Source organism: Ipomoea nil, unplaced genomic scaffold (assembly GCF_001879475.1).
Source record: "Ipomoea nil cultivar Tokyo-kokei standard unplaced genomic scaffold, Asagao_1.1 scaffold1834, whole genome shotgun sequence".
Lineage (NCBI taxonomy): Eukaryota > Viridiplantae > Streptophyta > Magnoliopsida > Solanales > Convolvulaceae > Ipomoea > Ipomoea nil.
In genome coordinates this window covers 2,758,823-2,770,582 of record NW_017618262.1, presented here as the reverse complement: position 1 = coordinate 2,770,582, position 11,760 = coordinate 2,758,823, and the positions used below count along the sequence as shown (strand labels likewise).

The following is an 11,760-nucleotide window of genomic DNA, read 5'->3' as shown; positions in this document are numbered from 1 at the left end:
CCTGTCTTCGACTACACGCCTTCCCTTCCACTCCCACTTCCCCTTCCCTCTATCATCATTAGCCATGTCTTCTTGTCTCCACTCTTCTCCCGCTTTCCTCCCCTCGCCCATCACCGCCCCTCTCTCTCCCTCCTCCTATCTTCTCTGTATTGGCGGATATGCCAATGCTTCTTCGCGTCAGCACCTACCCAAACCCCACAGAGACTCTACATACGGGTCCTTGTGAAAAACCCACAATCTTTTTCTATTTCTTTTGCTTTTCTCTACGCCGGTTGCGTGTCGCGGCTCGTTTGTTTCTTTAGCTTTATATATACCCACTTTCAAAAAATAAATAAATTTGTAATTGATACTTTGGGACCATGCTTTTGCTCTGCTGTGTTGGGGGTTTGAACAGGGCTAAAGGCGATTCGGTCTTAGCTGTAAGGGCGGTGTGGGGTTCATGGGATCATTGATTATTACTTATGATCTATGATTGTAATTAACCCGGTAATTCTGGTGTCAATTCGGGTTGACTCTCTGCGACTACAATTGGACTTGCAGTTTACGTGTTTGGTGGGCTGTCTTTTCCTACTTTGCTTGCTTCTGGGGAATCGCGTCGTGGGTTGAGAAGTTGTTTACAAATTTGAAGTGAGGGGCGCAGAAAGGAGGAATCTTTATATGAAGTAAAGGAAGGTTGAGTGGGCGGATCAGTAATGGCACCTGCTGGGAAGGTTACTTCATTCTATCGTCAGGGAAATGACTGGTATATGCTCTTTCCATTTGCTATATGTACATGTTTCCTTTTTTCTTTGTGTGCTGCATATTTTCTGCAAATCCAGTTGCTATATAATATTTAAGTGTTTTTTGAGGAAATGGTGGGTCAATTGTGTCTGCTGTCACAAGAAGACATTTTTGTTTTTATTGATCACTTGTGGTTAGAGTCAATGATAGGACTGACCAAGAAACTACTCGGGTGGCTTGCGATTTACCTCCTCTAGGGACTCTTGGGCGGACAAAAGGTTCTGGAGGCTTAAGATTAGTCTATCATAAGCTAGGGTGGGCGCGGGCAGGGTTTTGGAGGCTTAGGATTAGTCTATCGTAAGCTGGGGCGGGCAGGGTTCTGGAAGCTTAGGATTAGTCTATCCTAAGGGGCGGGCAGGGTTCTGGAGGCTTAGGATTAGTCTATCCTAAGGGGCGGGCAGGATTCTGGAGGCTTAGGATTAGTCTATCCTAAGCTGGGGTGTGTAGGGTTCTGGCTTTAATTTGGGCTTCATGCTCCCTTTCCCCAAATGGGGAAATGATAATATGTTAAATAAGATCATGAAGTTAGAAGTTGTTACATTACAGTATTCTTCACTACAATTGATGAACTTTGATGCATTTGACAGGTTTTGCAATGCAAGTTTGCCAAGTGATATTTCTTTGATTGTAGATGGAGTGAACTTCCACCTTCACAAGGTATTCCTAAATCTTTTTCTGCTAATACATTTGGATTTCTTAAACGAGACATGTTTGGAACATAACTATTGTGTTTATGCATCTTTTTTGTATTATTGTATATGGGATTTGTTCTCTTATATTTTACTATTCAGTTGTTCTTCGGATGTTCATATTCATGTGCACATGGAACTTAGGATCTTATTCTCACAGAAAACCATTTTGTTACTTCTGTATATCATAGTTGGAGAGGTCGAAAACTTAAAATGAAAGGATATCAATAATAGTTATACTAAAGCTAGATGGCTTAGAGCATCCTAAACTTAACCGATGCATTTGCAGAGGCTAAGATTGATGGTATCAATTCCTTTCCCATAAATAAATTCAGCTTTTATAATCACAAACGATTGGTAAAATCATGTGAATATTTACCTTTTTTCATCCAATATGTTGTTCAAGTTCAGTTTTATTCCGGTGTAATGTATGATACTCTGAATTCTAATCTAACAACTAAGAAAATGCTTACTGTTCAGTTTCCACTTATATCAAAATGCGGGAGGATATTTAAAGCACTCGAAGAAGCTCAAAGTACCAACGGACAGACTTCTGCAACGAGACTAGAAGACTTTCCTGGTGGTGCTGACATATTCTTGATCACCGTAAAATTCTGTTATGGTTGTCGGGTGGAATTCACTCCGAGGAACATTGTGATGGTTTATTGTGCAGCGGACTACCTAGAAATGACAGATGAGTATGGAGAAAATAATTTACTGTCCAAATCAGATGATTACTTTCATAAGAACATATTAACGAACTGGAAAGATTGCATTTTGGCTCTCCAAAGCTGTAACTCCATGATTCCAAGAGCGATCAAACTCGAAATTATTGGCAAATGTTTAAATGCTCTTTCGGTGATGGTCTGTACAGATCCTAGTTTGTTCGGATGGCCTATGCTGATGTATGGAAGCTTACAAAGCCCGGGAGGTAGCATCTTGTGGAACGGCATAAACACCGGTGCGAGAATCCAAAGCACAGCATCTGACTGGTGGTTCGAGGACATCTCGTATCTTAGTGTCCCGTTATTCGAGAGATTAATTCAGACAATGGAAACGAAAGGTATAAGACCCGAAAGCTTAGCGGGTGCTATAATGCACTATTGCAGGAAGTATCTCCCGGGACTGGGCCGATGGCAAAGTGGACAAATTGTTACGAGTAGAACTGTTGCGAGTTTCAGCATGACACCCGCTACGGTTGATCAGAAGGTTCTTCTCGAAAGCATAGTGAAACTTCTCCCTACAAAGAAAGGAAAGTCGTTTTGCCGTTTCCTATTGGGCCTTCTACGTGTTGCCTTGATCTTGGGTATTAACCACTCGTGCCAGGAGACTCTGGAAAGGAGAATAGGAATGCAGCTCGAGCTGGCAACATTAGATAGTTTGCTGATACCTTCGTATTCGGATTCCGATACGTTATATAATACTGATTGTGTTGAACGAATGATTCGTCACTTCATCTCGGAGCCAGCGGTCACTACGGTTTCTCCATCTTCATTTGATTTGGGAACGTCGCCATCATCTGAACCTCTGCGCCGAGTTGCGAAGTTGATGGATGGTTATATTGCGGAGATTGCTTCGGACGTGAACCTGAAGCCTGAAAGGATACGGGCACTGGCTGAAGCCTTGCCAGATTCTTCAAGATCTCTTCATGATGGACTGTACCGAGCTGTGGATATATACTTCAAGGTTTGTGAGGTTTGACATTTATGTTAGGATCAAACACTTACTACTACGCCAAAAGCTACAGCTAGTAGCGAAGGCGCAACTTCTTTTTTTTTTTTTTTTTTTGTCAGTCCTGAGGGCAACTTTAAGCTCGTACCATACTCAGACTAATCTCCATTCGCACTGGGCCGGCCCAATTAAGGGGCAAAGTGCTGGCCAGATTGGTTTTTGCCCTAACTGTAGGGGGCAACTTTAAGCCTGTACCATACTCAGACTAATCTCCATTCGCACTGGGCCGGCCCAATTAAGGGGCAAAATGCTGGCCAGATTGGTTTTTCCATACAAGACGGGATTCGAGTTCCCGACCTCTCTTAAGGAATGAGAGTGTACGGCCAGTCACGCCAACCAAGCTGGTTAGCAAAGGCGCAATTTTATTTTCTTATAGACTACCATCACATTTTCGAGAGACGGGGTCTTGGATTTGGTCCTTCACCGACCTCCATCGAACAATTCCCCTATGTGAATGACTATACCACCATCTAGTTATTAATGGCATGGATATGCCATTTGTTGCTAATAATTTGACTGCAAACTGATAGGTTTCGTGAGAAAAAGTTATCTTCACATGTTTATGCTTGTCGATGTTGGTATGTGAATGACTATACCATTCCATCTAGTTATTAATGGCATGGATATGCCATTTGTTGCTAATAATTTGACTGCAAATTCTTTGCTTCCTCTTCCCACACATAGAAGCCTTTAACCTTTCTTTTTTGACACAAAAGTATTATCAAGAAGTAAATCAGCATAATAGACATTGTTTCTTGACGAATTTAGATAAAATTTTGCAGGCTCATCCTTGGCTCCCGGATAGAGATAAGGAACAGCTTTGCAACATCATCGACTTCCAAAAACTCTCAATCGATGCTTGTGCGCATGCATCTCAAAACGAAAGATTGCCTCTTCGAATAATTCTCCAAGTTCTATTCTTCGAGCAGTTACAGTTAAGAACCGCATTAGCTGGTTGCCTCCATGTCTTGGACACGGAAAGTGCTAATGCTGCTCCCGCTGCTGGTCCAAGCGACATGGCGGGCCATATTGTACAGAGAGACGGGTGGGTGACCGTTGTGCGTGAAAACCAGGTCCTTAGAGTGGATTTGGAGAGGATGAGGTCTCGAGTTGGAGAATTGGAGGAAGAGTTTAGTAAGATCAAGCAAGAAATGAGAAAGGTGTCGAAATCACATAGTCATCTAAGTTCTCCCCGCTTCCTCGCCCGGAGGATGGGGTGCAAACTGCTCCCCCGATCTTCTGACGCTCAACCAGACGTTATTGGAAGCACGGGACCCACACCAAGAGCGTCGGTTGAGCATCCTAGAACATCCGGGGGGCATCGGAAGAGTTTCTCGTTGTTTTGAGCATCATTATGTGAAGAAGTGCTTTGAAAGGTAATGGCTTTTGCAAATGGAGTATCAAGGAGCCAAGAGAATTTGTTTTTGGTTATATACATACCTGTACAGATGAGTGTACATTTCAATGTTATTAATTGGTATGGAAAATGCTATTTGCACACAAAAATTTTATAGGCATTGATGTGGTCTCATAGTTTTTGGTTAATACATACCTGTACAGACCACACCAGCATGCCAAAATTGTGTTCAAAAATTTGTGTGCATTTAGCATTATCCAATTAATAGTTTGTGTTATTTGTTTATTCTATGTTTTGTAAAAAGAAAATTGAATGCATTATAGGGATGTCCAACTATGGCTCGTTTTGTATATAACATCCAGTATTTTAAGAGCTATTCTTCTAACGTTTGGTTCATGGAATAAGTCAAAATTGAATAATATTATTGTGAATAGACTTATTTCATTATTTCTTTTGTAGTTTTATTCTCATAAATAAACAACATTTTTTTAGGATTGAGTGAGTCGGTCTTCAGTTTTCACCCTTACCTTTACACTCTGTGCATAAAGAGTTTTCATCATATCTAATCAATTTTTAGGGTTTTGGGTCTCTTATGACTCATGAGTGTATAAAGAGTTTTCATCATATCTAATCAATTTTTAGGGTTTTGGGTCTCTTATGACTCCTATGTTTTTAATAGGAATCAAACCCTCATGTCATCTTTAGTGAGAATTGGACACTCACCCTACCGTTGAATCAAGACTTTCCGGATGACCTTTGAAGCATTGAGCTAAGTCTCATGGGACCCATTTTTATTACTTAAACTAATCAAACACATTAATACAATTCATAAAATTGTATTCCTAAAATTTATTCTTTCAATCTTTCAAAAAAAAAATTATTCTTCCAACCAGTCAATCAAATGAATATAATTCATATTTTATTCTTTTATCTATTACATTCCTTATGAAATAACATTCATATTATTTCAACATTTATTTTGTGAACCAAACATGCTGTAATAGTTACAATTTATCAATTACTGTAATAGTCAATTATTCTAAATTATTTAATTGTGGCTCTAAAAATTTGAATAAAAGTTAGATAGTTGTTGGTTTAACATCAAGCATAGGTTATAGGTACATAGTAATGTTGTTGCCTCTCTGGACTCAGGTCATTAATAACTACTCGATCAGTGCATTATATTCCTAGTCACAATTAGCATCTTCAAAATTTTCATCCTCGGGTACCCCACCAAGATAGACAGCATAATTACTGGCTTTACTGCTGTAGGAGACTAGCCGACTAGGAGGAGAATGTGGTCAACTATTCAAATAAATAGTAAGGACTACTTTTTTTTTTCTTTTTTTTTTTTTAATTATTTGCTTTAAATGATGGAATGAACTTTCACAGGCCAGTATATGCCCCAACTGATACATAAAGTTGAAATCAATCAACCTATAACACAACTACATGTTTTAACTTAAATAAATGAATGTTTGGTAAATAGCTATTAATTGATTAGGGTTAGTGGATTTGACTAATTGATAACATTAGTTGATTAGAAAAGTGTTTGGTAAATTAATTGTCAGTTGATAACTGATTACATGCAAAATGACTTTTTCAACAAGTTAATTGAAAAAGCTACGTTGAGTAGCTTTTTTAATTTTAGCATTTTAGAGCAATAAGTTGTTATACAAAGCTAATTAATCAAATATTCATATTGATTGGTTAACAAAGTCAAATAACTAATAGTGGTCAAATAAGTGAAAATTGACTAATAAGCTAACTTAATACTAATTTACAAAACATTGGTTTCAAAATTTAATACTAATAATTTAGTTTTGTTTTAGTTACGTTAATAGTTTAATGGTTTATAATTAGACTATGTTTAGCAGGAAGTTAAGAATTGTTGTAAAAAGATTTAGTAAAATTAGTTGCTAAGTAAACTTATATAAATGTAAAAAAGACAAAATGATATGATATATTATGAGTTAGATGACAAATTTGAGCTAACAACAACAATAATAACAAAGAGTTACAAGTATATATGAACTAATTACACAAAATATGAATGGTGTGTCTACTAATTAGAAAAAGTGAATCATTTTTTCTAGAAAAATGAATATTTCTTTTACTTATCATTGATCTAATTTGAGAAATGGAGAACATTCTCTATTTTTATATACCTTGAAGAATCCATTTGATATGTTCTTTAATTATGGAGAAATGGATGAGTAAACATGCTATTGAACCCTAACAATAGCGTTTTCAATTCCTAGCTTCCCCTCTCCCTTTTCGTATTTAGCTTTCTCTATTGTCATAATCTCCAGGCTTCTCTCTAGCTATACATGGCTTGCTGTCTAGCTATTATCCTCACTCCTCATCTTTCTTTCCAACCATTGTCGTTGGCTTCGCTCTAGCCTTTGTCTCTACTTTTTTATTGGTCATCGTCTTTGACTTTCTCTTAGTCTGTTGTCTCTATATTTCGCTTAAGTTGTCTATATATGCACCTTTTTCTTTGGACACTGTCATCAACTTTCACTCCAACCATCATCTTTGACTTTCTATATGGTCTTTATCCTCAAATTTTTTTATCCGCCACCATTCCTAATTTCTCTAGTTTAAATTTATTCTTTCAAAAAGGATGAACCTCAACTCTAAGGGCCCCCCACATCCCGACCCGACAGAGCATTTGGGAGGATATAAATCATGGTAACTCAATTGAAAATGAATTTGGAAGATTGTAGAAATAAAAACTAGATAATGAAGTAAATGGATCAATTTTTACAAGAGGGAAAAAGTAAACAAAAAAATTCATAATATGGTTTAGGTAGTAAGATTTATTGGAGATAAATGTATAATTTTACTGAATATAACTTGTAACAGTATATTACATAAGACGTTACTGAATTTATTATCAAAACTCAAGAGAAAATGTAATCAAATTATTATGATAATAACTAAAATTGAAAATATCATCATAATTGACGAAAAGTTAAATAAAAAATTTGAATAAACTAAAAGTCAATCCATGGAGATTATTTCCCAAGTACGAAAAAAAGACATACTGAGACAATGTTTGTTAGACGAGTTAAGCCGCAATAAGGTAAGGTGAAGATGAATTTTGATCATTAGTCTAAAAATCAAAGTATAGTGGATGTGGGGGTTGTTGTGAGGTGTGCTATGATAGGTATGCTGTTTACATGTTTTATCTATAATATTAGTTATTGCGGTGTTGCGGATATGTTGGGTGGCGGCTCATAGAACCAAATCCAACATCCTATCATCGAAATGTGGAGCTGACTGTTATGCAAGTACAATAAAATAAAGTTATCGCTATTACTTAATTACTTATAACTTTTGGGAGTGCTTAAGGGCATGCAATTTGTGTGGGGGCCACTGCTGGAAAACAGCGATTTTCCGACCACCAGAAAGTGGTCGGAAATCACTATAATCACGACGGAAAGCACTGTTCCGACCAATTTTCCGACCACTTTGGGGATCCGGAAAATCGCTTGTCGGAAATTCTGACCATTCTAATCAATTGGACGGAAGTTCCGACCACAATAATAGGTCGTCGAACATTTTTGGTCACATGCAAAAGGGGGCTGACCATGTATTTCCGACCATATTACGGTCGGAAATTTCCGACCAACCACCAAATGGTTGGAAATCACAATCCGTTGACTATAAGGAATTGCAATTTTCCAACCACTATTTGGTCGGAAATATCTATCCCTTACATTTATGGGTTGTGATTTCCGACCACCAGTGGTCGGAACCCAAATGTCAAAAATTATTTATAAAAAGAATTTCACTGTTTTTAATTTACCCTGCAATAATAATTTTTTTAAAAATAAAAATACTTTTATAACAATGTAACATCACCAAAAACTAGCAATTTTATAATAATGCAACTTCACATTTCAAAAAAAGTAGCTACTTCACATTTCAAAAAGTAGTAGCTACTTTACAATCCTAAATATTTTCACCATTTACATTTCAAAAAAAGTAGCTACTTCACATTTCAAAAAGTAGTAGCTACTTTACAATCCTAAATATTTTCACCATTTACATCACAAGTACTTAGTCAAAAGATTACACTGGAGATTGGGTATCACCATTGACATTGATATTATCTAAACCAATACCATCACTTTGAGTGTCATGAGCTGTAGGAACAACAGATTGTAACAATTCCGGATGTGCACCACATAACAACTCCATAATCTTCTTGTTTTGCTCCAAAATCTCCTTGTTGCTTTGCTCCAATTGTTTAATTCTCTCCTCACAAGCTGAATGTGAGGATGGTTCTCCATATGTAGATTTTTTTCGCCTTGCCACCTCGGGGAAGTAATGTTGGGTACTTGATCCAAACCCAAAAACAGAACCTCCCTTCTTCAAGCCACCTGTTGCCTCATACCAAATAGTTGCTGGTTCAAGTTCTGGTTGACTTTGTTGTTTTTCATTTACAATCTCCTATATTAATAAACAATTAAAATCAGAAATGCAATTAAGCACAAATTTAAATTTTATTGAAAAATTTCAGTAAATGCAATTAATTCCACTAAACTGAAAGGAATTAATTCCAGTAAGGAAACTGGAATTAATTACTTCCAGTTCTAATGGAATTAATTCCAGTGAACTGGAAGTAATTAATTCCAGTTTTCTTACTGGAATTAATTCCTTTCAGTTTACTGGAATTAATTCCACTAGAACTGGAAGGAATTAATTTAAGTTTAGTTTACTGGAATTAATTCTAGTTTCAGCTTTCAGTAAACTGATTCTCACATTCAACATTTCCTCTACTGGTGGGAACTAATTTCCTCTATATTCAACATTTCGATCAATCATAAATAGAAGCAAAAATTCAAGATAGCCAAACAATAGAATCAAATCATTTTCTCGTTATATAGAGGACAACATACAAGTTATCAACCTTAATATACAATACTCATAATAAGCTAAGGTTACTCAATACTTATTGTGCAAAGATTAAAACCTAACAGTGAACCACACTTCAATACTTAACTAGTAGCTTATAATGGTCAATGGTAATCAAAGTTAGATTATAGGAATTGAGATGCTCACCACGACTTGTTGGGCTTTTTTGCACACAAACTCATCGGTGTTTTTTCGTTTGTGTGTAGCTTTGAACAGGATTGCATGGGATGGCTCCTCTCCAAGCTTTTCTTTCTATCCAACATCAATAAACAAAACATTAATGTTGTTGTTAAACTTTAAATTGTATTTAGATATTAATTATTAAATGACTTACTAATCTTCGTCTGTGCTCGGTCATTGGGATTGAACCTCCAGTATGCAACGAGGGTCCCATTCCACCGCAATCTGAATTTCTATTTTTCTTGTTCTTCTCGGATAGCGCTTTGAATTCGTCCGTCTCCCAAAGTCTTTGATATTGAGCCAGAATCGCAGGATTAATCCATTGCGGTGGTGATTTACCTTTTTTCAAGTTGATGCACACTTAATTAAAAACTTCAATTCCAATATAAACTTTGCTAAATTACTAAAATTAATTCCCATACAAACTGAAATTAATTAAAAATTCCAGTTTTACTTAAATTGGAAATTCAACTAAACTGGAATAAATTGTTAGTTTACTGGATTCCAGTTGGTTAGTTTATTGGAATTAATTCCAATAAACTCCAGCAAACTGCTTCGATGATGATTTACCTTCTTTCAATTTTAAGCGCACTTGTCCCAACGTGTCGCTAAGTCTTTTGGGAGCATTTCTGTCATATATTTTCCTGATAACTGCTTCATCTTCTGGATTCCATTTACAGAATTTCTTTGATAAAAAAAAATAAACAAATTAAAATTAGTAAACATAAGTAAGAACTCTTGTCCCAATTGTAGTTATAATGTAATTTACCTTGTATTCATTAAACCAAATATCCTTTACACTTTGAGGTGCACTTCTGAACGTCTTGTAAGCCTCCGGGAAGTACCGAGTAATGCTTTCTATGATTTTTCTATGCCCATCGTAAGGTTCCAACCTAAAACAAGAATGGAAAACTCAAAATATTTCATTTTTCATTGTTGTAAATCATAGTAAAAAACATATTTTACTTGATACCTAAACTATATGCACACAAAAAATTTATTTAAGACTTACGCTTCCATGCCAATAGGACGAATGAAGATCCTTTTGTCGGTTGGATCTAGATTGTGCGTTGGAGGTGTTGTTGTCATATTTGGGGTAGGTGATCCTCCTTCCAAATCAGTTGAGTTTGAAGTAGGCAATGCCGACATAGTATGCTCAGAATCACTTTCATGCACCTGTCGGGGTTGTGTCGAAGGTTGGGACATCAAGCTTTGCCTCATTTGCTTTGAGTTACGTTGTGACATAACTTAGGCTTCAGATAATGCAATGAACAAGAAGAGGCCAGTTTATTGTTTAGCAAAATGCAATGAGATAAGATAAGATTGGGAGAAGGGAAAATATTAACTAAATGCAAGATATATAAGACCAATATGTAAATCAATCTTAAAATATGTAAAGAAAGCAATGTCAAAAAATGTATGTGGAGTATAAATACAATCCCATGCTTCAATGTAAATAAATAAATAAATAAACACCAAAGAAAATCAAAGGCTATGTAAAGGTTAGTAGCCTTGAGACTTGTAATTTGATAAAGGCAGGTTGTATTCAATGGGAGATTGGTTCATAATGCACTGTTAAAGGCAATTTGAACATCATATATTGAAGAATTGAATGATGAACTGCTTAAAGATGAGAAGACCTTTAAGTTCAAGAAATCTACAGCTTTTTTGACAAAGACATAGTGCTCAGATAATCAAATCCTATAAAGGTGTACAGAGTAATGCATAACACAGAAAATACCTCTGGCACACAAAACATAGACAAAAATAAAAGATTTATGTACTTAAGGTGATGATGATGATCAGGTTCCATGGGTATGCTGCTAGGCTCTCCTCCCCAACTGGAATTATCACTTATGAACTTAAGATAATGTTGGTTGATGTCCATGGATATAGATTTTTAGAGTAGGAATTCAAGATATCCTATGTAGATATCTTATAATAAACTTGTAGATAGCTAGCAATATTTTTATAAAGTCTCCTATATACGAGCACTATAGTAAATTTAACCTGTCTGAAATTGTATCATAATCTAGACTCAATATAAACCCAATACTACTTTATTACTTCAAAATTATACTACTGTATATATGTCTG

At 36.2% G+C, this 11,760-nt stretch overlaps 2 protein-coding genes across 3 annotated transcripts; one reads left to right on the top strand and one right to left on the bottom strand.

Moving 5' to 3' along the window:
• LOC109193032 (BTB/POZ domain-containing protein At3g44820) lies at window positions 1–4,907 on the top strand. Of its 2 annotated transcripts, XM_019343803.1 has the most exons (4): window positions 1–742; window positions 1,368–1,437; window positions 1,950–3,155; window positions 3,983–4,907. In XM_019343803.1, the coding sequence occupies exons 1-4, from the start codon at window positions 693–695 to the stop codon at window positions 4,544–4,546; spliced, it is 1,890 nt and encodes a 629-aa protein (XP_019199348.1). In that variant the 5' UTR covers window positions 1–692; the 3' UTR covers window positions 4,547–4,907. The 2 variants fall into 2 exon arrangements, with proteins under 2 accessions (XP_019199348.1, XP_019199349.1); XM_019343804.1 differs by lacking the exons at window positions 1–742; window positions 1,368–1,437 and adding an exon at window positions 1,480–1,607 and having other exon boundaries at window positions 1,905–3,155.
• A 5,282-nt stretch (window positions 4,908–10,189) lies between these two features.
• Window positions 10,190–10,855, bottom strand: LOC109192843. The gene is made up of 3 exons (XM_019343544.1): window positions 10,676–10,855; window positions 10,433–10,556; window positions 10,190–10,348 (listed from the first exon to the last, which is right to left on the bottom strand). The coding sequence occupies exons 1-3, from the start codon at window positions 10,810–10,812 to the stop codon at window positions 10,190–10,192; spliced, it is 420 nt and encodes a 139-aa protein (XP_019199089.1). The 5' UTR covers window positions 10,813–10,855.
• Between the last annotated feature and the right edge of the window lie 905 nt (window positions 10,856–11,760).